This window comes from Heloderma suspectum, chromosome 2 (assembly GCF_057233095.1).
Source record: "Heloderma suspectum isolate Gila_16-S chromosome 2, 16-S_ref, whole genome shotgun sequence".
NCBI classification, from domain to species: Eukaryota; Metazoa; Chordata; class Lepidosauria; order Squamata; family Helodermatidae; genus Heloderma; species Heloderma suspectum.
Window position 1 is genome coordinate 25,242,887 of NC_139459.1, and position 25,076 is coordinate 25,267,962.

Below are 25,076 nucleotides of genomic sequence, written 5' to 3' on the forward strand. Positions count from 1 at the left end.
GCGCGGCTTTGCGAGGCTCGGGTGGGGGGGGAGAAAGGAGCGATGGGAAATGCAGTTCTTTGCTCCGGTGGCGCCCCCTCGGTAGGAACGCGGTTAGAAGCCGGCTGAGCGCGCGTGCGATGGGTGGTGCGGAGGCCGCCGGGAAATGTAGTTCCGCCCACCCTTATTTTCTCCGTTCTCTTTTTATCTTATTATTATTACCTTGGAGAAGGACTGTGAGTTGGACTCCTTGGCGGTGTTGCGTTGCTAGTAACTCAGTGTATAAAATATATCGTTCAGCGACTCGGGGGGGAAAAAAGGGACAGAGAAAGTGGAACTTGCGAAGGCCCTAGCCAGCTTGTTAAGACGTCGCCACTCATTGCAATGCACAGAGACAGAAACAGAAGCACGGTCGAATCCATCCTGATTTCTCTCATTAAGACTGCAATCTCTAAAGCCGCCTTGAGTGTCATTTCTCTTGGTAGAAAGGCTAGGCACATAAATAAATAAATAAATAAATAAATAAATATTATAGACAGACGCGTTCTTCTTAACACTTGCATATATGTTAAAGGCCTGGCATGCTATGGTTCATGGGGTCACGAAGAGTCGGACACGACTGAACGGCTGAACAACAACAAGTTAAAGGCAAAAACCAAAAGGTCTAGCTTTTCCCATTTCCTCTCCATGCCAGGGAAAGCTGCACCTCTCGACCTCTGTTTTTTAATTGGCTTTCGAATTTCTACACTTCCCCTGTTCTGCTTCTCAGGCACTCAGGCAGACCTTAATTCTTAAAGTGGCAAAGGAGAACACTGCAACTTTGTGACTGTGCTATCCCTTTTTTCAGTTTGGATTCACTGTGCTTCCACTTTCTGCACATGGAAGAAGAAATACTCCTGTAACTGTAATCTCTGCAAAGTCATCTATTAATTGCATGAATGGTGTCTATCATACTCTTGATGCTAGATCAGGGTTGGTATGAGTGGTTCACTCAGAAAAATGTGGCAATGTTCTGACAACCAGTATGGCATGGAGAAAATTGGGAAGACTGGACAAGAAGGGGTGGACAGAGGGAGAGCAAGGTCACAAAGAGCTGCTTCTTATTGCATCGGTCTAGTAAAGCAGGGGTGGAGGATGGAGCATTTCCACTTCACAGCAAGGATGACTTTGCATTCCCCTGGAGTGCTGTTTGCCAGTCCTCTGCATGCACAATAAATAATAGTATCAACAGGCAGGTGAAATCAGGAACAGAGAGGAACCCAACAAATAAACTGAGTTTATTAAGAGAGAGAGAGAGAGAGAGAAGTTAATCTCCATAGAAATGCATCACAGAGCTATTAACAGTCACTCTTTTCTTTCAGCAGGTCATGCCAAAGTATTGCCTCTAGAGCAGGGATGGGCAACATGTGAAATGCCCCTGGCCTTTTATTGGTGTTTTTTTTTGGCAGCCCAGCCACTATACCAGCAAGTTTGCCGCTGAAATTCAGTGATGCAGCAGTGGCAAAAAGTAGCAATTTCTTTTTAAAGCAGGGTGTGCGCTCCCCACACTGCAGCAGAGGTAGGGAGCGGTGCGGCCCCCACAAATTGCCCACCCCTGCTCCAGGGCAACCCAGCTGTAGCTGTACTACTCACAGAAATCTGATAAGAAATCCATCACAATATTCTCCCATCATGCTTACTGAGATGAGGCCTGGACTACTGAAGTTTGAAGCAAGCATTAGTGGCAGGTTAACTCTTACAATTTTACATACTCATGATAACATCCAAAAAAGGGTGATGATGAGGACTGGGAGGAAAAGGTGGTGGCTGGTGAAGTCTTCACGTCATTGGTTCACAGGCACTTTTTTTTTTTACTCTTCAAAGATATTTTAGTTGGGTACAAGTAGTCTCCAGTCTGTAAATACTCCCTGAGACTTCATGGTTTGTTCTTGCCCCCATCCCGGCCCCTCCAATCCTGTTCCTCTTCGTTAATCCCCAGAGTACTGAGTGAAAATGTTCTTCATAGAATTCCCATACCCACCTTGGTTATGGAGGTTACATTGGGCTTGTTCACACGTAACAACAACCCGTTGGTTTAAAAACCGATGGTTGTCTTACATGAGCAGGGATGAGCCCATAGTTTGTTGTTCGGTTAACTGCTAATTTAAGCCTCTAAACAATCCAGCAGTCTGGTTTCACAAGTCACACTTCGCAACCTATGAATGAGCCAGTTGTGGGGTAAAAGCAGAAGAGGTGACATGCTGCAGGCAGCGCACCTGCTCATCCCCACTTGTGCACAACAACCCATCGGTTTTTAAACTAATGGGTTGTTGTGAAGTATGAACTACATGTGTACCCCAAGATTCAAACAGCCACTCCTATTCTGAACAATTTCCAGAGACAGCTGTGTAAGTCTGTTGCAGCAAAAACTAGTCCATGAAAGCGTGTTTCATAATACATTTGTTAGTCTTTAAGGTGCCACAGGAGTCTTATCTGAAGGAAAAGCAGTCAGTTGACAGCTGTTGGTGGTGAGGACAAGAGGCAATCAAAGGGTAGTATCCAACTCTGTTATCCTGCTAGTGGAAATTATGTTACAGTAGTGGAAACCAGGTTCCAAACTATGCGCAAAAAGGAGAATCCAACTAAAGTTATGTTTGTGCAACCAGTTGCACAGTCATAATGTGCAGGTGCTTGTGCACTGGAAAGATTTGACAGAGCTCCGCTAGCATAATTTTAGTTTGTAAATTGACACCATTGGATATTGCCCAAACAGGAAATAAACAGCTATCTCTCCACCATTCCCCTTCCCTGCAGCAAAGGAGGCTGCCTTGTAGGATTTGTATCCTGAAAAGGTAGCATATAAATAATGGTGTTGATGTTGTTGTTGTTCAGTCGTTCAGTCGTGTCCGACTCTTCGTGACCCCATGGACCATAGCACGCCAGGCCTTCCTGTCCTGCGCTCTCTCCCGGAGCGTGCTCAAGTTCATATTCATTGCATCCGTGATGCTATCTAGCCATCTCATCCTCTGCCGTCCCCTTCTCCTTTTGCCTTCAGTCTTTCCCAGCATCAGGGTCTTTTCCAGGGAGTTTTCTCTTCGCATTAGGTGGCCAAAATATTGGAGCTTCAGCTTCATTATCTGTCCTTCCAATGAGCACTCAGGGTTGATTTCCTTTAGGATGGACTGATTTGACCTCCTTGCAGTCTAGGGGACTCGTAAGAGTCTTCTCCAGCACCACAGTTCGAAAGCATCAATTCTTCGGCGCTCAGCCTTCCTTATAGTCCAGCTCTCACAGCCATACATTACTCCTGGGAAAACCATAGCTTTGATTAGACGGACCTTTGTCGGCAAGGTGATGTCTCTGCTTCTTACTATGCTGTCTAGGTTGGCCATAGCTTTCCTCCCCAGGAGCAAGCGTCTTTTAATTTCATGGCTACAGTCACCATCTGCGGTGATCTTGGAGCCCAAGAAAGTAAAAACAGTCACTGCTTCCATTTCTTCCCCTTCTATATGCCAGGAAGTGATGGGGCCAGATGCCATGATCTTAGTTTTTTTAATGTTGAGTTTCAAACCAGCTTTTGCACTCTCCTCTTTCACCCTCAACAAGAGGCTCTTTAGATCCTCTTCGCTTTCTGCCATTAGGGTGGTATCGTCTGCATATCGGAGGTTGTTGATAATTCTCCCAGCAATCTTAATTCCGACCTCTGATTCATCCAACCCGGCATTTCTCATGATGTACTCTGCATATAAGTTAAATAAGCAGGGTGACAATATGCAGCCTTGTCGTACTCCTTTCCCAATTTTGAACCAATCGGTTGTTCCATGTCTGGTTCTTACTGTTGCTTCTTGACCCTCGTACAGGTTTCTCAGGAGACAAGTAAGGTGGTCTGGTACTCCCATCACTTTCAGAATTTGCCACAGTTTGTTGTGATCCACACAATCAAAGGCTTTAGCGTAGTCAATGAAGCAGAAATAGACGTTTTTCTGGAATTCTCTTGCTTTCTCCATGATGCAGCGAATGTTGGCGATTTGATCTCTAGTTCCTCTGCCTCTTCGAAACCCAGCTTGTACTTCCGGTAGTTCTCGGTTCACATACTGCTGAAGCCTAGCTTGTAGGATTTTGAGCATCACCTTCCTGGCATGTGATATGAGCGCAATTGTGCGGTAGTTTGAACACTCTTTGGCGTTGCCCTTCTTTGGAATTGGAATGTAAACTGACCTTTTCCAGTCTTGTGGCCACTGTTGAGTGTTCCAGATTTGTTGACATATTGAATGCAGCACTTTAACAGCATCATCTTTTAGGATTTTAAATAGCTCGGCTGGAATACTGTCATCTCCGCTAGCTTTGTTGTTACTAATGCTTCCTAAGGCCCACTTGACTTCACTCTCTAGGATGTCCGGCTCAAGTTCAGTGACCGCACTATCATGGCTATCAGGGACATTCAGATCTTTCCTGTATAGTTCTTCTGTGTATTCTTGCCACCTCTTCTTAATCTCATCTGCTTCTGTTAGGTCCCTGCCTTCTTTGTCCTTTATCATGCCCGTCTTTGCACAAAACGTTCCCTTGAGATCTCCAATTTTCTTGAAGAGATCTCTAGTCTTTCCCATTCTGTTGTTTTCCTCGATTTCTTTGCATTGTTCATTTAAGAAGGCCTTCTTGTCTCTCCTTGCTATTCTCTGGAACTCTGCGTTCAGTTGGGTATATCTTCCCCTTTCTCTCTTGCTTTTCGCTTCCCTTCTTTCGTGAGCTACTTGTAAAGCCTCATCAGACAGCCACTTTGCTTTCTTGCATTTCTTTTTCTTTGGGATGGATTTCGTTGCTGCCTCCTGAACAATGTTACGGACCTCCGTCCATAGTTCCTCAGGCACTCTGTCTATCAGGTCTAATCCCTGAAATCTATTCCTCACCTCCACTGTATATTCATCAGGGATATGATTTAGGTCATACCTGAACGGTTTAGTGGTTTTCCTGACGTTCTTCAATTTAAGACGAAATTTTGCAAGAAGCAGCTCATGATCTGAGCCACAGTCAGCTCCAGGTCTTGTTTTTACTGACTGTATGGAGCTTCTCCATCTTTGGCTGCAAAGGACATAATCAATCTGATTTCGATATTGACCATCTGGTGACGTCCATGTGTAGAGTCGCCTCTTGTGCTGTTGGAAAAGAGTGTTTGCTATGATCAGCATGTTCTCTTGGCAAAACTCTATTAGCTTTTGTCCTGCTTCATTTTGTACACCAAGGCCATGCCTGCCTGTTATCCCGGTGATTTCTTGATTTCCTACTTTAGCATTCCAATCCCCTATGATGAAGAGGACATCTTTTTTTGGTGTTAGTTCTAGAAGGTGTTGTAGGTCTTCATAGAACCGATCAACCTCAGCTTCTTCGGCCTCAGTGGTTGGGGCATAGACTTGAATTACTGTGATGTTGAATGGTTTGCCTTGGATTCGTACTGAGATCATTCTATCGTTTTTAAGATTGTACCCCAGTACTGCTTTTCCCACCCTTTTGTTGACTATGAGTGCTACTCCATTTCTTCTAAGGGATTCTTGCCCACAATAGTAGATATGATGGTCACCTGAATTAAATTCGCCCATGCCTGTCCATTTTAGTTCGCTGATTCCCAAGATGTCGATGTTCAATCTTGCCATCTCATGTTTGACCACCTCCAGCTTACCTTGATTCATTGATCTGACATTCCAGGTTCCTAAACAATATTGTTCTTTACAGCATCGGGTTTTCTTTTCACCACCAGACACATCCACAGCTGAGTGTCCTTTCGGCTTTGGCCCAGCCGCTTCACTCTTTCTGGCGCTACTTGGAAATACCCTCTGCTCTTCCCCAGTAGCATATTGGACACCTTCCGACCTGAGGGGCTCATCTTCCGGCGTCATCTCTTTTAGCCTTGTGATACGTTCCATGGGGTTTTCTTGGCAAGAATACTGGAGTGGGTTGCCATTTCCTTCTCCAGTGGACCACATTTTGTCAGAACTCTCTGCCATGACCTGTCCATCTTGAGTGGCCCTGCACGGCATAGCTTATGGCTTCACTGAGTTACGCAAGCCCCTTCGCCACAACAAGGCAGTGATCCATGAAGGGGAAATAATGGTGACTGTGGCTCAGATCATGAGCTTCTTATTGCAAAATTTCGGCTTATGTTGAAGAACATGGGGAAAACCACTAAACCATTCAGGTATGACCTTAATCATATCCCTTATGAATACATAGTGGAGGTGAGAAATAGATTTAAGGGATTAGACCTGATAGACAGAGTGCCTGAGGAACTATGGACGGAGATCCGTAACATTGTTCAGGAGGCAGCAACTCAATCCATCCCAAAGAAAAAGAAATGCAAGAAAGCCAAGTGGCTGTCTGATGAGGCTTTACAAGTAGCTGAGGAAAGAAGGGAAGCAAAAAGCAAGAGGGAAAGGGGAAGATATACCCAACTGAATGCAGAGTTCCAGAGAATAGCAAGGAGAGACAAGAAGGCCTTCTTAAATGAACAATGCAAAGAAATTGAGGAAAACAAAAGAATGGGAAAGACTAGAGATCTCTTAAAGAAAATCGGAGATATCAAGGGAACGTTTTGTGCAAAGACGGGCATGATAAAGGACAAAGAAGGCAGGGACCTAACAGAAACAGATGAGATTAAGAAGAGGTGGAAAGAATACACAGAAGAACTATACAGGAAAGATATGAATGTCCCTGATCGCCATGATAGTGCGGTCACTGAACTTGGGCCGGACATCCTAGGGAGTGAAGTCAAGTGGGCCTTAGGAAGCATTAGTAACAACAAAGCTAGCGGAGATGACAGTATTCCAGCAGAGCTATTTAAAATCCTAAAGGATGATGCTGTTAAAGTGCTGCACTCAATATGCCAACAAATGTGGAACACTCAACAGTGGCCACAAGACTAGAAAAGCTCAGATTACATTCCAGTTCCAAAGGAGGGCAATGCCAAAGAGTGCTCAAACTACCGTACAATTGCGCTCATTTCACATGCCAGCAAGGTTATGCTCAAAATCCTACAAGCTAGGCTTCAGCAGTATGCGAACCGAGAACTACCAGAAGTACAAGCTGGGTTTCGAAGAGGCAGAGGAACTAGAGATCAAATCGCCAACATTCGCTGGATCATGGAGAAAGCAAGAGAATTCCAGAAAAGCGTCTATTTCTGCTTCATTGACTACGCTAAAGCCTTTGATTGTGTGGATCATCACAAACTCTGGAAAACAACAGAATGACATTTAATAGGGATAAATGCCAAGTTCTGCACCTAGGAAAAAGAAACCAAATGCACAGTTACAAGATGGGGGATACGTGGCTCAACCACAGTACAAGCGAGAAGGATCTTGGAATTGTTGTCGATCACAAGCTGAATATGAGCCAACAATGTGATGTGGCTGCAAAAAAGGCTAATGCTCTTTTGGGCTGCATTCATAGAAGCATAGCTTCCAAATCCCAGGAATTACTAGTTCCCCTCTACTCAGCACTGGTTAGGCCTCATCTGGAGTACTGTGTCCAGTTCTGGGCACCACACTTTAAGAAGGATGCAGACAAACTGGAGAGGGTTCAGAGGAGGGCAACGAAGATGATCAGGGGACTGGAAACAAAGCCTTATAAAGAGAGACTGAAAGAACTGGGCATGTTTAGCCTTGAGAAGAGAAGACTGAGGGGAGACAGGATAGCACTCTTCAAGTACTTGAAAGGTTGTCACAGAGAAGAAGGCCAGGATCTCTTCTTGATCATCCCAGAGTGCAGGACACGGAATAATGGGATCAAGTTACAGGAAGCCAGATTCCGGCTGAACATCAGGAAAAACGTCCTGACTGTAAGAGCAATACGACAATGGAACCAATTACCTGGGGAAGTGGTGGGCTCTCCCACACTGGAGGCCTTCAAGATGAGGCTGGACAGCCATTTGTCAGGGATGCTCTGACTTGGATTCCTGCATTGAGCAGGGGGTTGGACTCGATGGCCTTGTAGGCCCCTTCCAACCCTACTATTCTGATTCTATGAAATTCTTAAAGAGATGGGAGTACCAGACCACCTTACCTGTCTCCTGAGAAACCTGTACGAGGGTCACGAAGCAACAGTAAGAACCAGACATGGAACAACCGATTGGTTCAAAATTGGGAAAGGAGTACGACAAGGCTGTATACTGTCGCCCTGCTTATTTAAGTTATATGCAGAGTACATCATGAGAAACGCCGGGTTGGATGAATCAGAGGTCGGAATTAAGATTGCCGGGAGAATTATCAACAACCTCAGATATGCAGACGATACCACCCTAATGGCAGAAAGCGAAGAGGATCTAAAGAGCCTCTTGTTGAGGGTGAAAGAGGAGAGTGCAAAAGCTGGTTTGAAACTCAACATTACAAAAATGAAGATCATGGCATCTGGCCCCATCACTTCCTGGCAAATAGAAGGGAAAGAAATGGAAGCAATGACAGATTTTACTTTCTTGGGCTCCAAGATCACCACAGACGGTGACTGTAGCCATGAAATTAAAAGACGCTTGCTCCTTGGGAGGAAAGCTATGGCAAACCTAGACAGCATAGTAAGAAGCAGAGACATCACCTTGCCGACAAAGGTCCGCATAATCAAAGCTATGGTTTTCCCAGTAGTAATGTATGGCTGTCAGAGCTGGACTATAAGGAAGGCTGAGCGCCGAAGAATTGATGCTTTCGAACTGTGGTGCTGGAGAAGACTCTTACGAGTGCCCTGGACTGCAAGGAGGTCAAATCAGTCCATCCTAAAGGAAATCAACCCTGACTGCTCATTGGAAGGACAGATACTGAAACTGAAGCTCAAGTATTTTGGCCACCTAATGCGAAGAGAAAAGTCCCTGGAAAAGACCCTGATGCTGGGAAAGATTGAAGGCAAAAGGAGAAGGGGACGGCAGAGGATGAGATGGCTAGCTAGCATCACCGATGCAATGAATATGAACTTGGGCACACTCCAGGAGAGAGTGGAGGATAGGAAGGCCTGGCGTGCTATGGTCCATGGGGTCACAAAGAGTCGGACACAACTTCACGACTGAACAGCAACAACAATAAATAAATTTACCACTTCCACCACTGTCAGGTGTTAGTTCAGTACTGACTTTCCTGAGCACCAGCTGTTCTGTAATCATCAGTGTCACAATGTGTGAAGAAATGCCACATATTTAACTGTTGCTGTTCAGTTGTCAGGAGCGCCCTAGTGGCCTCTTTCAGTACACTCCAATAGCCAACTCAAGACACAGACAAAAGGATTCTTTTCAAGGCTTTAATCCTAATTACTCTTTCAGATGCCAATCACAGCGACTAAGCAATGAACAGCGGAGTAGCCGATGCTCCGGGTAGGCAGTTGGTCCCAGTTCGAAGGAGAATCACTTGAAGACCCTGAACTTATGGGCTAGGGAGAGATCCTCCCTCTTTCCCTTGGGTCCACGGGACACAGCCGTTGCTTGAGCGCCAAACGGGCGCTATGCCTCCTTTCCGTGCCCTCCATCGCTCGTCGCACCCTGCATCTGCGTCGAGTGTCTAGCAAGCCCCCCTCCTGCACTTTCTCACTGCCAGGATCACTATCTATCTCAGGAATGCCGGCAGGATAAATCTCTGCCAGCTGCTGTGCCTGTGAGGAATGAGCTGGCTCCTCTCCCACGGATTGCTGATCTTCCTCAGAATCAGAACTGCTCTGGGGTTCTATCGGCTCAGTTTCCACCCTGACATCAGTAATGTTTACTTTCTGTGGCCTCCCAGAGGCAATAACATATCTGAGTAGGCCTGAGGCCTTGATTTGTTTCTGTCAAAGGCCTGTGTAGTAGTTGCTTAGTGACAATCTGAACTGGGAGAGGAGACAATTGCTTTGAATATTGTTAAATGGGGCTTGGGTCAGGTAAATTCAATTCTGATTGGTTGGGGATTCTAGCTAGGTGGAAAAGAGTGGTTGGGAAATGACAGTTAAGGATTTGACAGGAACTGAGGGAGTCGGTAGACAAGGAGGGAGAAGGTCTGCTGGTTGGTGGGTAGTGTTATAGAAGAACTAGAAAAAGGCTGCAGAGAAAGTGAATAGCCAAGGCCTGGATATCAAGCTATTCCTTCTCTGTGGAATAACCTTACATGGCGGATGAAGATCAGGAGTAGGGAGCAGGTGACTATGTTATGCCAGGAGACTGCCCTAAGATCTTGCCAGAAGAAGGTTAAACATGCAGGCAGTAAAAACCCAGATAAACTGTCCAAGCAGCCAGAAATACAACAGGAGGAGCTTTGGGAGTCAGAGGAAGACTGTACCCATGAGCTGGACCTGGTTCTGTGTGTATTTGGCTGAGGTGGAGGTTTAGGGAATTTGGCCTGGGGTAGAAGCCAATACCCCCTCATGGATCACTGCCTTGTTGTGGCGAAGGGGCTTGCGTAACTCAGTGAAGCCACAAGCTATGCCGTGCAGGGCCACCCAAGACGGACAGATCATGGCGGAGAGTTCTGACAAAATGTGGTTCACTGGAGAAGGAAATGGCAACCCACTCCAGTATTCTTGCCAAGAAAACCCCATGGAACGTATCACAAGGCTAAAAGAGATGACACCGGAAGATGAGCCCCTCAGGTCGGAAGGTGTCCAATATGCTACTGGGGAAGAGCAGAGGGTATTTCCAAGTAGCGCCAGAAAGAGTGAAGCGGCTGGGCCAAACCCGAAAGGACACTCAGCTGTGGATGTGTCTGGTGGTGAAAAGAAAATCCGATGCTGTAAAGAACAATATTGTTTAGGAACCTGGAATGTCAGATCAATGAATCAAAGTAAGCTGGAGGTGGTCAAACATGAGATGGCAAGATTGAACGTCGACATCTTGGGAATCAGCGAACTAAAATGGACAAGCATGGGTGAATTTAATTCAGTGACCATTATATCTACTACTGTGGGCAAGAATCCCTTAGAAGAAATGGAGTAGCACTCATAGTCAATAAAAGGGTGGGAAAAGCAGTACTGGGGTACAATCTCAAAAACGATAGAATGATCTCAGTACGAATCCAAGGCAAACCATTCAACATCACAGCAATTCAAGTCTATGCCTCAACCACTGAGGCCGAAGAAGCTGAGGTTGATCGGTTCTATGAAGACCTACAACACCTTCTAGAACTAACACCAAAAAAAGATGTCCTTTTCATCATAGGGGATTGGAATGCCAAAGTAGGAAGTCAAGAAATCACCGGGATAACAGGCAAGCATGGCCTTGGTGTACAAAATGAAGCAGGACAAAGGCTCATAGAGTTTTGTCAAGAGAACACGCTGATCATAGCAAACACTCTTTTCCAACAGCACAAGAGGCGACTCTACACATGGACATCACCAGATGGTCAATATCGAAATCAGATTGATTATGTCCTTTGCAGCCAAAGATGGAGAAGCTCTATACAGTCAGTAAAAACAAGACCGGGAGCTGACTGTGGCTCAGATCATGAGCTTCTTGTTTAAAAATTTCGGCTTAAATTGAAGAACGTAGGGAAAACCACTAAACCATACAGGTATGACCTTAATCATATCCCTGATGAATACACAGTGGAGGTGAGGAACAGATTTCAGGGATTAGACCTGATAGACAGAGTGCCTGAGGAACTATGGACGGAGGTCCATAACATTGTTCAGGAGGCAGCAACTCAATCCATCCCAAAGAAAAAGAAATGCAAGAAAGCCAAGTGGCTGTCTGATGAGGCTTTACAAGTAGCTCACGAAAGAAGGGAAGCGAAAAGCAAGGGAGAAAGGGGAAGATATATCCAACTGAATGCAGAGTTCCAGAGAATAGCAAGGAGAGACAAGAAGGCCTTCTTAAATAAACAATGCAAAGAAATTGAGGAAAACAAAAGAATGGGAAAGACTAGAGAACTTTTCAAGAAAATCGGAGATCTCAAGGGAACGTTTTGTGCAAAGACGGGCATGATAAAGGACAAAGAAGGCAGGGACCTAACAGAAACAGATGAGATTAAGAAGAGGTGGAAAGAATACACAGAAGAACTATACAGGAAAGATCTGAATGTCTTCAGCCATGATAGTGCGGTCACTGAACTTGAGCCGGACATCCTAGAGAGTGAAGTCAAGTGGGCCTTAGGAAGCGTTACTAACAACAAAGCTAGCGGAGATGACAGTATTCCAGCCGAGCTATTTAAAATCCTAAAGGATGATGCTGTTAAAGTGCTGCACTCAATATGCCAACAAATGTGGAACACTCAACAGTGGCCACAAGACTGGAAAAGGTCAGTTTACATTCCAATTCCAAAGGAGGGCAATGTCAAAGAGTGCTCAAGCTACCATACAGTTGCGCTCATTTCACATGCCAGCAAGGTTATGCTCAGAATCCTACAAGCTAGGCTTCAGCAGTATGTGAACCGAGAACTACCGGAGGTACAAGCGGGGTTTCGAAGATGCAGAGGAACTAGAGGTCAAATCGCCAACATTCGCTTGATCATGGAGAAAGCAAGAGAATTCCAGAAAAACGTCTATTTCTGCTTCATTGACTACGCTAAAGCCTTTGATTGTGTGGATCACAACAAACTGTGGCAAATTCTTAAAGAGATGGGGGTACCAGCCAACCTTAGGTGGGATTGCCCCGTGAAGGAGCAGTTCCCCCATAGGTGGTGGCGGTGCTGGGGAGTGGAAACCCCCATACAAAGTGAGGCCTATGTGTCTTTCCCAGCCCTGCCACCTTTAACCAGACGTACCAGGATTGACCCTGAAACTTGGTGGTGGTGATCCTCTGCACAACATACCTGTGACTGAGTAAGCACTATTGTACACACTGGGACTTCAAGCAGGGCTGGTGCACGCAGTAGTGAGGTCACACTGCACAATTCCTGAATACTGCTGTCTCCCTGCTTGTGAACACACTAGCTTTCCTCTCCCACAACTTTTTAAAAGCTTTTTTAAAAATTGCCATTAATTACAAATAAAGAAAAGGCGGGAAGACTATATAAATATTTTAAAAGAGGAAAAACAATGCAAATGAGGGAAAGGAAGATGGATTGTAATGTTTCAAGCACATTAAATGGTAGTAGAGAAAATGTACACTAAACTGACAACTATTGTGTCTAAGTTTCAAGAAAAGCTAACCAAATGTCTTATTTGTCTTTGTGCTCATTTCAATTCATAACCAACTCAAATAGGGATAAGGAGTGCAAATCATTAATCCACTGCTGTGTTTATGGTGCTGTCTTTGCTTTTCAGTATTGGAGTACCATATACTTAGCAGTGCCTATTGCATGTATGGCCCCCTAGTACATGGCCTGGTGATATGTTCCAGATGATGGGGATATAATTTAATAAAAATCCTCAGCTATAAAATATGTGGTTTTCAGTACTAAATTAACTTCACCACAAAAGGAGCATATAACTGAACACCTCCACAAGTGAATAAGGAACCTGTTTTCTACCCATCACAAGCACTTTGAAGAGGAAGGCTGCAATTTGGAGCCTCTGTGGCATCCCATACATCCAGAACATTAGCTTTTGTTGGATGCGTCGGATCGTCAGGTTGAGAAAGAACCTTTTGTCGGAGTGTTACAGACTATTGCTTAGTCTGAATGGGGCACTCCAATTCCTCATCTCCCACAGTTTAGCAGCAAGAGGAATCTTTGGTACAACCATGCTGTCGTGTCTGCATTTGATCTTTTTTGCCATATAACTGAAGACAGAACTTATTTAGAGTTGCAAGTTGCATTATATTTCTGCAATGCTAGGCCCAGGACCTGAAGCTTGCATCCAGGGCCTGCCCTACCATTACGTGGAGTCTAGACCAGCCCAAGACATTCTGCTCTGAGGCAAAGGACAACATAATGTTCCCTCTCCATTCCATGTACAGGAACTGGCTGGTCTGACAGTCGAATCTTACTTCAGCACTGGCAATGAGTTAGTGTCCTCCACCACACCTGAGGGCAGAAGGCCAATTTAGGGGGACTAGGATAGGGTGTGTGGCATAGACAGCTCCAGCAGAGGGGAACAGCTTGGGGGTCCAGAGAGAACAGCTGAGAGGCTGCCACTGCTGCCGCAAACAATCTGCTGGCTGAGGTGATCGCCTTCCTCTACCTGATGGTAGGGCCAGCCCTGTGCAGAGTGAGACAGTAGCCTTAGGTGGCTGATTTGGGGTGTGATGAAAGAGCAGCAAATTGTTATTTATTATTTTATTTTTAGTGGCATGGGCAGGGCAGGCCTTTGTGGGATTAACTGCATCATGAAATAACTTGACCAGCCTTGGGTATTATGCACTTTGACTGCTTGGAGGGTGGGGTGGGGGCATTTGTTGCTCTGTCTCAGGAAGCAAAATATTTTGGGTCAGCCCTGCTTGCATCTGCCTGGGAGCCGCTCTTCCCCTTTTCTCAGAAATTGTGATGCTGGGTTCAGTTAGGTAGTGCTAAGAAAACAAAAAGTATTGGTGCTGAACCTTAAAGCCCTAAATGGCTTAGGACCAGTCTACCTAAATGCCTTCTCCCATATGTTCCTGCTGCATTATGAAGATCTTCTTCAGAGGTTCTTCTCTGGGTGCTGCCACCCACAATGGTACAATGAAAAGAGCCTTCTCTGTAGCACTCCCATCTGTGGAACTCCTTTCGCAGGGAAATCCACCTGCCATCTTCACTGCTTGCTTTTAGACACCTTCCTCCTCTTCTTCTTGTTGTTCAGTCGTGTCCGACTCTTCGTGACCCCATGGACCATAGCACGCCAGGCCTTCCCGTCCTCCGCTCTCTCCCGGAGCGTGCTCCAGTCCATACTCATTGCTCTAGGATTCCCCCGCCTCTTTTCAGCGCGCGGCTATGCAGCCACCTTCACGTGGCCGCACGAGCGGGCGGGTCCCAGCACACGGACGTCACTTCCGCTTCTGTAGTGGCGTAGGGAATAAGCGAGGGGCAGGCAGAAGAGGAAGACAGTTTAGAGCAGCGGGCGCCGAGAGGAACGTGAGTGCGGCTCTTCCTATCAACCCCCCCCCCCGGTCCTCCTCCATGGGTCTGTTTCTAGAAGGGAGGGGGGAATAGAACGCGGGCCTTCCTTCCCTTTCGCTCGCGCGACGGGGCAGGACGGTTGGAGCCGCCATGTTGTGGACCTCGGGGCCCGAGTCCCCCAAGAAGGGGAGGGGGCGCGGGCCCGGGGAGGGTCCTTCCGCTCGCTCCAGAGAAGAGGGGGCGGGGGGAGAGAAAGGTGGGTGCGGGGCGCTTGCGGCCCCCGCGGGGAAGGAGGCGCGGCAGCCCGGAGGCTGCCATATTGAGGAAGGAAGAGAGGGGGCAAAGCAAATCCGAGGGAGGGAGAAAATGGCGGCTGGGAACCGCCCCCTCCCCGCCGGCGTAGGGGATTCCCACCTCGCCACCTCCAGGCAGTGTGCCGCCCGCGCTTCCCCTCTCCTGTTGCCCGAGCCCCACCTCCTCTCCATCGGCTCGGCGGATCCCTCTCATTCACACAGTGACTTCTCACCATCGTCTGCCATCTTCTGTCCACAGACTGTGGTCTCCTTTTTCCCATCTCTCCGCCCATCGTTAAGAGTTTTTTCACAGCGCTCCCGCGCCGCGTTTTTGCATTCGCTCTTGCGCCGGTGCCCTTGCCCCCGGGCACCCCATTTCCCACCAAAAAATCAACAGCCCTGGTGGCTTCCAGGCGACTCTGACCCCTCCAGTGATCTCTCCAGTTTGACAGAGCCTTTTAATGTCTTTCTCTCCAATCCTCTGCCTAGTGAATTGACGTCTTGCCTCCTAGGTGCCACATGGGACACAGGCCTTGGGGGGGGGGGTGTCTTGTGGCACTCTTGGGCAGCGATAAGAGGGCCACTGAGTCTTGGTACAGCAGAGTCAGGCTTACACTCTTGTCTGCCTTCCCCATTCAGTACTGCTGCCTACTCCACGTTGGTGGGCAGAATTCTGTCTGTTAAGCCTGTCCCTGCGTTCCCTAGCACCTCCCTGTTCTTAAGTATTCTAGCTGCATATTTACAGTCTTCCTCTTGGTGGCCCAATTCCTTTGGCATGCCTGTCCTGTTAACGCTCCCAACCCTAGACATAAGTTTATGGCACCTTTGCCATAATTTCTTGGGAACTTGCTGCATTAGTCTGTGCTCCATGGCTTGTTTCCAGTAGTTCTCTCCCTCCATATGTGACCGCTGGCCATGCTGGCTGGGGCCGGGAGTGGGAATCCAACAACATCTGGAGGGCCATAGGTTTCCCCCCCCCTGCTTTACTGCATTGTATTAACACATTTTATATTTCAATCCACTTCCAAACAGAGCCTCTCTTTCTAGCCTGTGACCCATGTGCCATTCCACATTTCTCCATGTCGTCCTCAAAATGTCTCCCCCCCCCCCATCACTGTAGTGAAAGATCTGAAAACTCTTTTCAGTATTTTAAGAAGTCATACATGTGCTCTGTGGCTTCAGTGGTGTGGAAATGTCAGATCAGGAGAATTGACAGGTCTATCTGGAGGAAAACTATGACCTCAGAAGCAACTGCTTCTTGTAAATGTACATATGTCCCTTCCCCGTGTGTTATCTCTGAGCTAGAACTGTCAGAAGAAACAGAGGGAGCAAACAGTTTTTTCAAGGGGTTAATGGGGAAGAATTCCTGGTGATTGATGCATGTAATACAACAGGTCTTACTCTAAAGCTGGGATAGCCAACTGGTATCTTGCAGGACACATACATCAGTTCTGGGGAGAGCTTGCAGCTCTGTGAAATTATAAACAAGATTTTATGAACATTTGCCCACATTCTTACTCATTAGGAAAATTTCTTCACCTGCTATATCTTTGTACATCTCTCTTTAGGATTTGTATATAATATCCCAGCTATTCCTGAGTGCATAACAGTGACGCTCATATTGCTGTCACCATCTTTACTACTACTATAAAGCTGTGTATTTACCTACTATAAAGGCTACCCATCTATGAGGGGATCGGCTTGTAGTGCCTATACCACTGAGAATAAAGGAATTGGCTGTCCTTGTTCTAAAGCAAATACATTTGTACTTACTGCTGTTTCTTGCTTGCTACATTGTTTCCGAACAAACTTGCTTAAAGAAACCTAATTCCCAGCTATTTCTCTATGCAAGTCCTATTTATCTAACTTGATCTGCTCTTACCACCTTTGTTCAAGCAGTCTCAAGTCCATCTGTGCTTACAATGAGATATGGTGTGTATGCTTCAAACAACAGTTGGATAAAGGTTGCAACGTCTTATACCACTGATTTAAAAGAAAATAAAACAAGACCCACCTGAAGAACAGGCATTCTTTGTTTCTCCCCTCAGTCCCTTATTTACTCCGACCTGTGCTGCCACTTCTTCCCATGTGAGGCCAATGCTAGGATAAGCCTGGTATCCTCATTCTTAAAAATTATTTTGAGGCCTAATTGATCTCAGTGGAACTTCAGAGTAAGCGTGCCTGGAATGGCAGTATTGGAAAGGATGATGTGGTGTGTGTGTGCAAAATTGTGAGGAGCCCTTATTGTAGGAAGCATTACCTGTTTTTTCACTGCATTTTTTCTTCCTAGGATGCCTAAATCAAAAGAACTTGTGTCTTCAAGCTCATCTGCCAGTGACTCAGAGCATGAAGAAAAAGTGGTGATTATTTTATTTAAAACATTTTTAGCCTGCCTTTTCACAGTTGCTGAAGGAGGCTCACGCTTAAACATATATACCCAAAATAAACACAACCCAAATAGCAAATAACAAGAATAAAACAGTGGCATAAGCCATCCAGAAACTAATTTAGAGTTTCTCTCCCCACTTATCGAAAAGCCTTTATAAATGGCTGGGCTTTGCATAGGTGCTTAAAATGCACAAGGGAAAAACAAAAATATATCTTCGGGGGGAGGTTCTTTCATAAAGCTACTAACCTTAATATAGTAATTATAAACACTTAGCATAATATGTGTTACATATTATGATATGACTACAGCGTTAAGATGCGGAATATTCTTGGGACCACATTGAATAACTTGACTGGGCTTGTTTAATTTTCAATCCTGTCTCTAGTCAAAATCCCCAAGAGTCTTCTGGATCTGTGGCTAAAGAAGAATACATCTGGGTATATGCTTGTGTAAAACATAACTTGCCGAATGTATACCTGATAACTATTGATTTTAAGGCAAGGGCACCTTAACAACTGTCTTTGCAAATATACCCTCCCTTCTGGGCACATCTATTATGTCCCACTGACTGCTTAGGCATTTAGCTCCTAGTTAAGTGTATAGAAGACTGCAGCTTAATTAAAAAAAATCCCTTTTGAAGGTAAATTTTTCAGCAAACATGGCCAGGAAAGTAAGACGATAATTCTTCCCTCACTTTGCTGGCTATGCTTGTTGAAAAGGCATGCAGTACTTTCAGGGCAGGTACTAGTCCAATTACTAATCCAAATTTCAGTGTATCTTAAGATGCAGTTTTTCAAATGCTGACATATTATTCTTTTAAATTTCAGCATGTGAATCATCTACTGGCGGTGAGTAAATAGGCTCTGCTCGAGTTTTTCAGTACAAGGAGAGGCCAGTTGATCACATTCATAGCTATTTGAGAGAGTTAAAGTGCAACCTTATGCACATTTAGACAGCAAAAAGTTCTGCAACTCCCAGCATCCTTCCAGGCAGCCATGCTGGATGGGGCATGCTGGGAATTCTTGGAATCCGGACCCCATTGGGGTCCGTGGCGGAACGGAGCACTCACCTTCATGCCCCTCCGGAATCCGTCCAGGCTGGCTCCTCCTCGTGGTGATCCTGCGGAGCGAGCCGCCAGCTCTGCAGTGCTGGCGATTTAGCCAGCCGCCATTGCCGTGCCGTATCGCTGTGCTAAGTCTGGACCCAAATGGCATCTACTATGCCATTTGTGTCCCTGTTTTCACGTGATAGGTTACACAAATTATATTTACATAGATATTTGCATAGCCTACCTGGTGAAAAAACAGGGATGCAAATGGCATAGTGGACTTTTGCGTCCGGACTTAGCACAGCGATATGGCATGGCAATGGCAGCCAGTTGTATCGCTAGCGCTGCGGAGCTGGCGGCTGGCTCTGCAGGATCACCATGGAGCAGAGCCAGCCTGGACAGATTCCGGGGGGAGGGACGGATCGCCTCCCCCCCCACCCGGAACGGGGTAAGTGATCCGGCCATCCCTACATCAAACTGATGAAAAAAGTTTTCTCATAATAACAAAATGTGGATTTTACTTTGCAAAATTGTTTCTGGTAAATATTGAGTGGGTCCACATGTAACACTAAACTATGGTTTACCACTATGTGCACAAGCAGAAAGGATTCCAAATGAAGCCTCAGGCTTACGTACTCCCCTCTCCTCTTGCACAACTGGAAGGAGGAATAAACTAGAATTTAGTTTCTCTTTAGCAGATCCTGGCTTGTCATCGTATATGAACCAGGAATCATGGTTTAAAGTAAGGTCTAATCAATTGCTCAGCAAACCAGCAACAATCCCTGGGTTATTTTGCAGGCTTGTTTAACAAATTAGAATTTTTTTTAAAGGACAATTCCTGATCGTGCAAGAGGGAGGGATGGGTGAGTGTGTGAGCTTGGTGCTTTGTGTGAGCTCCTCCTACATGTGCATGTAGCGCTAAATTATGGTTTAGCGCTACATGCAAATGCAGGTGTTGTGTCTTCTGTTTACATAGTTGCCTTTTTATTCAGTAGTTTTGTGGGCCTTCCTATATTCTGATTTTAGAAGAGAAGGGAGTATCGCTGTGTTCTGTCTTTTTAAAGAAGCATTTTCTAAATTGCTCTGGAATAAGATCAATTCTCTGGGCTTATGTCCAGAGTCTGTACTAATGATGGAAGCTAAGCAGGCCAGAGCTCTTCTGTCTCAAAGGGTCAGGGATTATGATCTACAAGCCTTATGTTCTGCAGTGAATAGAACTTCCTCTCCTCTGTTTTTGGGTGCAAATCTGAGTTATGGGCTGGTAGAAGCAAAATATCTCTCAATCCTTAACATTCCCAAATATCAGCGTGCATTTACTTTAGCAAGATTTAATGTCTTACCCTCTGCTCTGTTACAAGGGAGGTTTCAGAAAACTAGCGCTTTAGAGCGTATATGCCCATGTGGAAGGAATGAAATCGAATCAGTTATTCATGTTTTACTTTGCTGCTCCTTTTATATAAAGATTAGAGAGAAATTACTGTCTGATACTAGATTAGATATGAATGTACTTCTCTACTGTTTTAGGACAACAGAGGATAGGGATACAATTGAGGCTTTTGCTAAATTCTTCTTGAATGCTATGAGAATAAGATCTCTTCAGAACTGATTTTATTGTATATTTCCCGAATGTGTTTGTAGACTCTTTGTATTTTTGTATGTTCAAGTCTGGTCAGTGACTGTAATAAAGATGATGAAGCATTTTCTGCTTTCACATACAGCAGGAAGATTGCCAAGGATCACATGAAAGTGATCCTGCACTTGATAGATGTGTTCTGCATCAAGAGCAGAGAGGCTAGTGTTGAGTGCATTTTAACACTTCTCATTCCTGCACTCTTATGTGTAGGGGAGGAGAGACTAATTGGCATGAGCTTGTAACTACTTTTCCAGTAAGTTTTTAACTCATTTTTTTATTTTTAAATGTCAAGGAAAAAAGGAAAAAACAGGCAGCACCAGAAAAACCTGTGAAGAAACAGAAGACTGGTGAAAGTTCCAGAGGTGCAGCCTCCTCCAGGCAAAGTAGCAACAGAGATGAGAACATGTTTCAGGTAACGGGGCTTTTACATTGAAGAGCTGGTGGGATCATTAGGCAGTGCACTGTATTGTTGTACTTGAATTTTACAAAGTGAAAGACCTATGGGGTTGTATGTAGTGCTATCCTTCTGCCACAGGACTGGTCACCTTGGTGGATGGAATTTCTTCTCCCACTACAGCCCCCCACACATTCCCCAAATCTGCTTCAGAGGGCTGAGGGACTCTCCTAAGGTGACAGTGAGTCAAATTAATTTGCAGGCATCTGAAGTTCTGAAACTTAATTGTGGTTTCCCTAAATGTTACTATAGCTGTTGAAAGGAAGTAAAGCTGTATGGACCCAGAAGCTTTAGGTTCTTGCAAAAAATAGATTCTCTACTTACTCTCCAGTAGTAAGTGTCAGTAATATACAGTGTAGTGTGCAGCTTTATAGTACACCAGTGGGAGAGCATAAGGAGTATAAATACTGTGTTCAGGCCCAATTGGGACAGCTGCAGTGGATTGGGTTGGGTGGGAAGCAACAGTAGTTTTCTGTCTAAGAGTTAGCGGCACTATATGTTGGAAGCTACTGAATTAGAAGACGCAAGTAGTTCAGGGATATTGTTGTTGTTGTTGTTGTTGTTGTTGTTGTTGTTGTTGCATTTATATCCCGCCTTTTTTCCTCTTGCAAGGAACCCAAGGCAGGTTACATTATCCTCCTCCTCTCCATTTTATCCTCACAACAACAACCCTGTGAGGTGGGTTGGGCTGGGAGTCTGTGACTGGCCCAAAGTCACCCAGTGAGCTTCCATAGCTGAGTGGGGACTAGAACCCGGATCTCCCAACTCCCAGTCCAACACTCTTGCCACTACCTTCCTGGAATCTCCCAAACACCGACACCTCCTTTCCCCAACCACTGATTGTTCGGTGTTTTTTTGTGCATTTTTTCCCCCATTCTAAAAGGTTGAAATGCCTCTCCTAAAGATTAGTTACTGGCAGTGAGAGCTTTGAAGCTAAAATATGCTGGCATTTTTGGCCCAACACTTTTACCTTCAGCCCCACCTCCACTGGGTTGTAGCCCCCAAGAGCTTCTCAAAAATGGAATTCGGCCCTTGGGCTGAAAGAGGCCAGCACTCCTGGGGTAATTGGTTTGGATTTGTCTGGCACAGATATGCAAAATCTAATTTATCTCTGAATGTCATAATTGGGAAGCATATTAAGTAATTCCACCTCAGTAAGAAATTAGCCTGTGCCTATGCGATGTTCCCAAAAAGGAAAATTATGTTGAACTGTGGTCTAGAAGGGAGTGTTGTGAAATGTTCAAGTGACGGGAAACTTCTGCTTGAATGGTACATCTAACTCACTGCCAAATTGGGTGAAGATCATTGGAGCCCTGACTGTGACTGAGCTATGTTCGATAGCCTGTGTATTTGTAGTGTGGTCAGGTATTTGTTCATGCAACAAGACTGAAGGGTTGAAGAGTTCTTAAACATATGTGTATGAGATTATGAAGACTGTTGAAGATAGAAGTAGAATTTGGAACAGGTAGTTTAGTAATTAGCAATTTCATTATTGGTTCTTGTATTACTTGGGGCAGTTAATTGGCAATTAGTGTCAACTTGAGGGAGAATGGTCTTGGTTCATATTGCAGCTTGGTGATGAACTCAAGTTACTATCAGTTTCAGCTCCCATTTATGATGTGCTCCTAACCTATCTTACTGGGCTGTTGTAAGGATTTCTGGGAATGAATAATGCTCTTTTAGCACTTTACAAAAATGCTAAAGAAATATGAATTATTATTAGCAAGTCACCTGGTTGCCTTCCAAACTTAAAATCGTTATTTGGTACCATGATTATGTTTTGTTCCCCTATGTTGCCCAAGTATAATATCATCCTGCCATAAGGGTTACTCCCATATGCATACTCCGGGAGTGGAACATAACTGGAGCTTCCGGAGGCCAAAGATGCTGGTACGGATGCCCCCCCCCCCCCCCGAGCGGAGTTTGGGAGCAACAGAATCGCTTCGCATATGGGCAATCACAGTGTGTTTCAAAGGTGTTTGTGGTGGTCTGTGGAGGGGCTGGTTCTGGGGTTGGGAAGTTGATGCATACAGGAAAAAGTACATTAACAAGCAGGGGAGGGGAGAAGGCTTTGGGCTAGTGGAGTGACATAGCTTGTCTCCTTGTCTGAGCAGGAAGCACAATATTCAGTATTCAAATGCATAGATAATAACATTTATTTCAAAAGGTATAACACAAAGCTTGCATTACAGAATGTATTAACTGTTATTAAATATTACAGAACACATTGTATTACAGGATGTATTGTAGTTATTCTACTGATAGCTGATATGACCAAACTATTTTTGACAAATGTGGTAGAGCTTTTTGGATTCTTTTCATCAGCTACTGAAGCTGTTTTCACTAATATTAAATACTCCAAAAGTGTGTCCGGTGGGGTCTTCAATGTTAAATTCCATTTATAGGAGTTAGGAAAGTGCTGTTATCAGAGCCTAAAATCTTGGTCAAGAATAGGTTGTTCACCTCAAGCTATTACACAGTTGTCCTTAAGCATATTTTAATGAAGACTTCTCTCAGCAGCCTAGCTGACAAAGAAGTATCAACTATTAACCTTTCTAGTCTTAGCATTCTGTTAAAGCTGCAGTTTCCTGCATTAATAGTTTCAGGATGTTTGTTCTCTTACTGGTGTTTCCTGATCAGTAATCTCTGAACTACTCACATCTTAGTTTGGTTTCCCTGAACTAAACTTAGTCTTCATCTAGCACATTAAAAAAAATTAAGATACTTAAGCCAGTTGTCGCTACATTTTATTTATAATATCTTATTTCTAAATATTTATATGTCCTTTGTTTATATATCTGACTGTTATAAACCAGATATCTCCTCCGTAGACTTTAATGTAAGATAATGTTACTGCCATGTGCTGATATCTCAGGCTGTCACCATTGATTGTTACATTGGTGGACAACTTCTAGTTCACAAGTTAATTTTAGTGTTCACATTCTTTCTGAATTCATGTTCCAGCATCAGACAATGTAACAGTTTTGAAGATCAGAGGTTACCAAACTTGTACATATCAACACTGTTTCTGAATTTGAGTCTGCATTCATATTTCTGATGGTAGAGGCTAGGATGGTAGATTCTGTTCATCAATTAAGAACTAAGGGTGTTTGAATAGATTCTCCTCATGTACTTTTTAATATTCCTTTTATATTGCTTTGATAAGATTTCTACACAATGGAAATATGTGTGCTTCTGAAAACAATCAGTTTGGTTTGGAAATACCTCACATTTTGCACAAAAAGCTAAATTCTGAATTTTTGTGCCTCTCTGGCTGTCATTGCTTGTTATAAGAGATTATACAAGAGAACCCAAAGTCTCCAGAATAAGCTGCAGCTCTGTGTTGTTGCGCATATGAGACTTTAATAGTATCTAAAGACAGTTACTACATGTGCTTGGTGAAATAATAGCATTCTCTAATTTATTGGCAGATTGGTAAAATGAGATATGTCAGTGTTCGTGATTTTAAAGGTAAAGTCCTAATTGATATTAGAGAATACTGGATGGATCAAGAAGGTGAAATGAAACCTGGCAGAAAAGGTAACTATATTATTTGCGTGGTGACTGTTTAAAGTTTTTGATTATGTTTAATTCACTATATTGGGTGCGTGTGTCTCATACCTAAATATAGGGCATTGTAATAAGTTAGTAGGTGCAGTGAGAGGGTAGGAATTCTGTATCTTTTAGTAGTTGTGTAGGAGCAGTTTTGGTAAGCATCTCTCCTCTTTTGCTGCTACAACACTGAAGCCTGGTCCACATATCCTGCAGAATGAAGTGAGCTGGTATGATGGCCTTCAGTGCTTCAGACCACAGGTGGGGGATAATATTAGCGTTAGTATAAAACTAGTATAATGAGGGCTAGGCCAGGCTAGAATCTTTCTCCTGAGATGCTACTTTTACTTGCAAATGGCATTTTACATGGGGTACCATCCAAAAGTGTAATCCACTACCTGCAGATTGAAGTTGTAGTTAATACTGCCACCTTGGCCTGCTGTGTGTGTATACCAGGCCAGGCATAGCAAAAGGCACCTACCAGAATTCCCTCTTCTACATAACTACTAAAGGCTTAGGAATCTTGCCCTCCCTCACAACTGGTCACCCTATTTTTAACCTGTTTGTGTGAATTGGCCAACCTGAATATAAACAAGCACTTCCCTTGTTTCCTTGTATTTCGTGTGTCTACCCTGAAGATTGATAAAGGCTGGATATGGTCTTAATTGGAGGTCACTGCTTCTCTGGCACCAGCAATATTATAGGGCCCTCTTTTGGCTTGCAAGATACCATTTTAGGGATCAAACCATAGGACTGTGCCCATCCCATTTCTGCCTCTCTCCTTTCACCCATTTGAGCTGAGTTCTCATAGTGAGTTCAGAAGCACATTCCGTTTCATTTAAACTCAGT

At 44.6% G+C, this 25,076-nt stretch overlaps 1 protein-coding gene across 8 annotated transcripts in view; it reads left to right on the forward strand.

The window, feature by feature from the left end:
• Positions 1-14,801: 14,801 nt before the first annotated feature.
• SUB1 (SUB1 regulator of transcription) overlaps positions 14,802-25,076 on the forward strand; it is a 57,811-nt gene continuing 47,536 nt past the window's right edge. For 7 of the 8 annotated variants that reach the window (XR_014787564.1, XR_014787567.1, XR_014787565.1 and 4 more), the window contains exons 1-5: positions 14,802-14,873; positions 17,442-17,511; positions 18,368-18,388; positions 20,514-20,633; positions 24,107-24,215. Coding sequence is in view for 2 of the 8 variants with exons in the window: in XM_084833018.1 (XP_084689144.1) it covers positions 17,443-17,511; positions 18,368-18,388; positions 20,514-20,633; positions 24,107-24,215 (319 nt within the window). In the remaining 6 variants the exon portion in view is untranslated. The remainder of the gene's footprint in view (positions 14,874-17,441; positions 17,512-18,367; positions 18,389-20,513; positions 20,634-24,106; positions 24,216-25,076) is intronic. The other variant, XM_084833020.1, reaches the window with a different exon arrangement.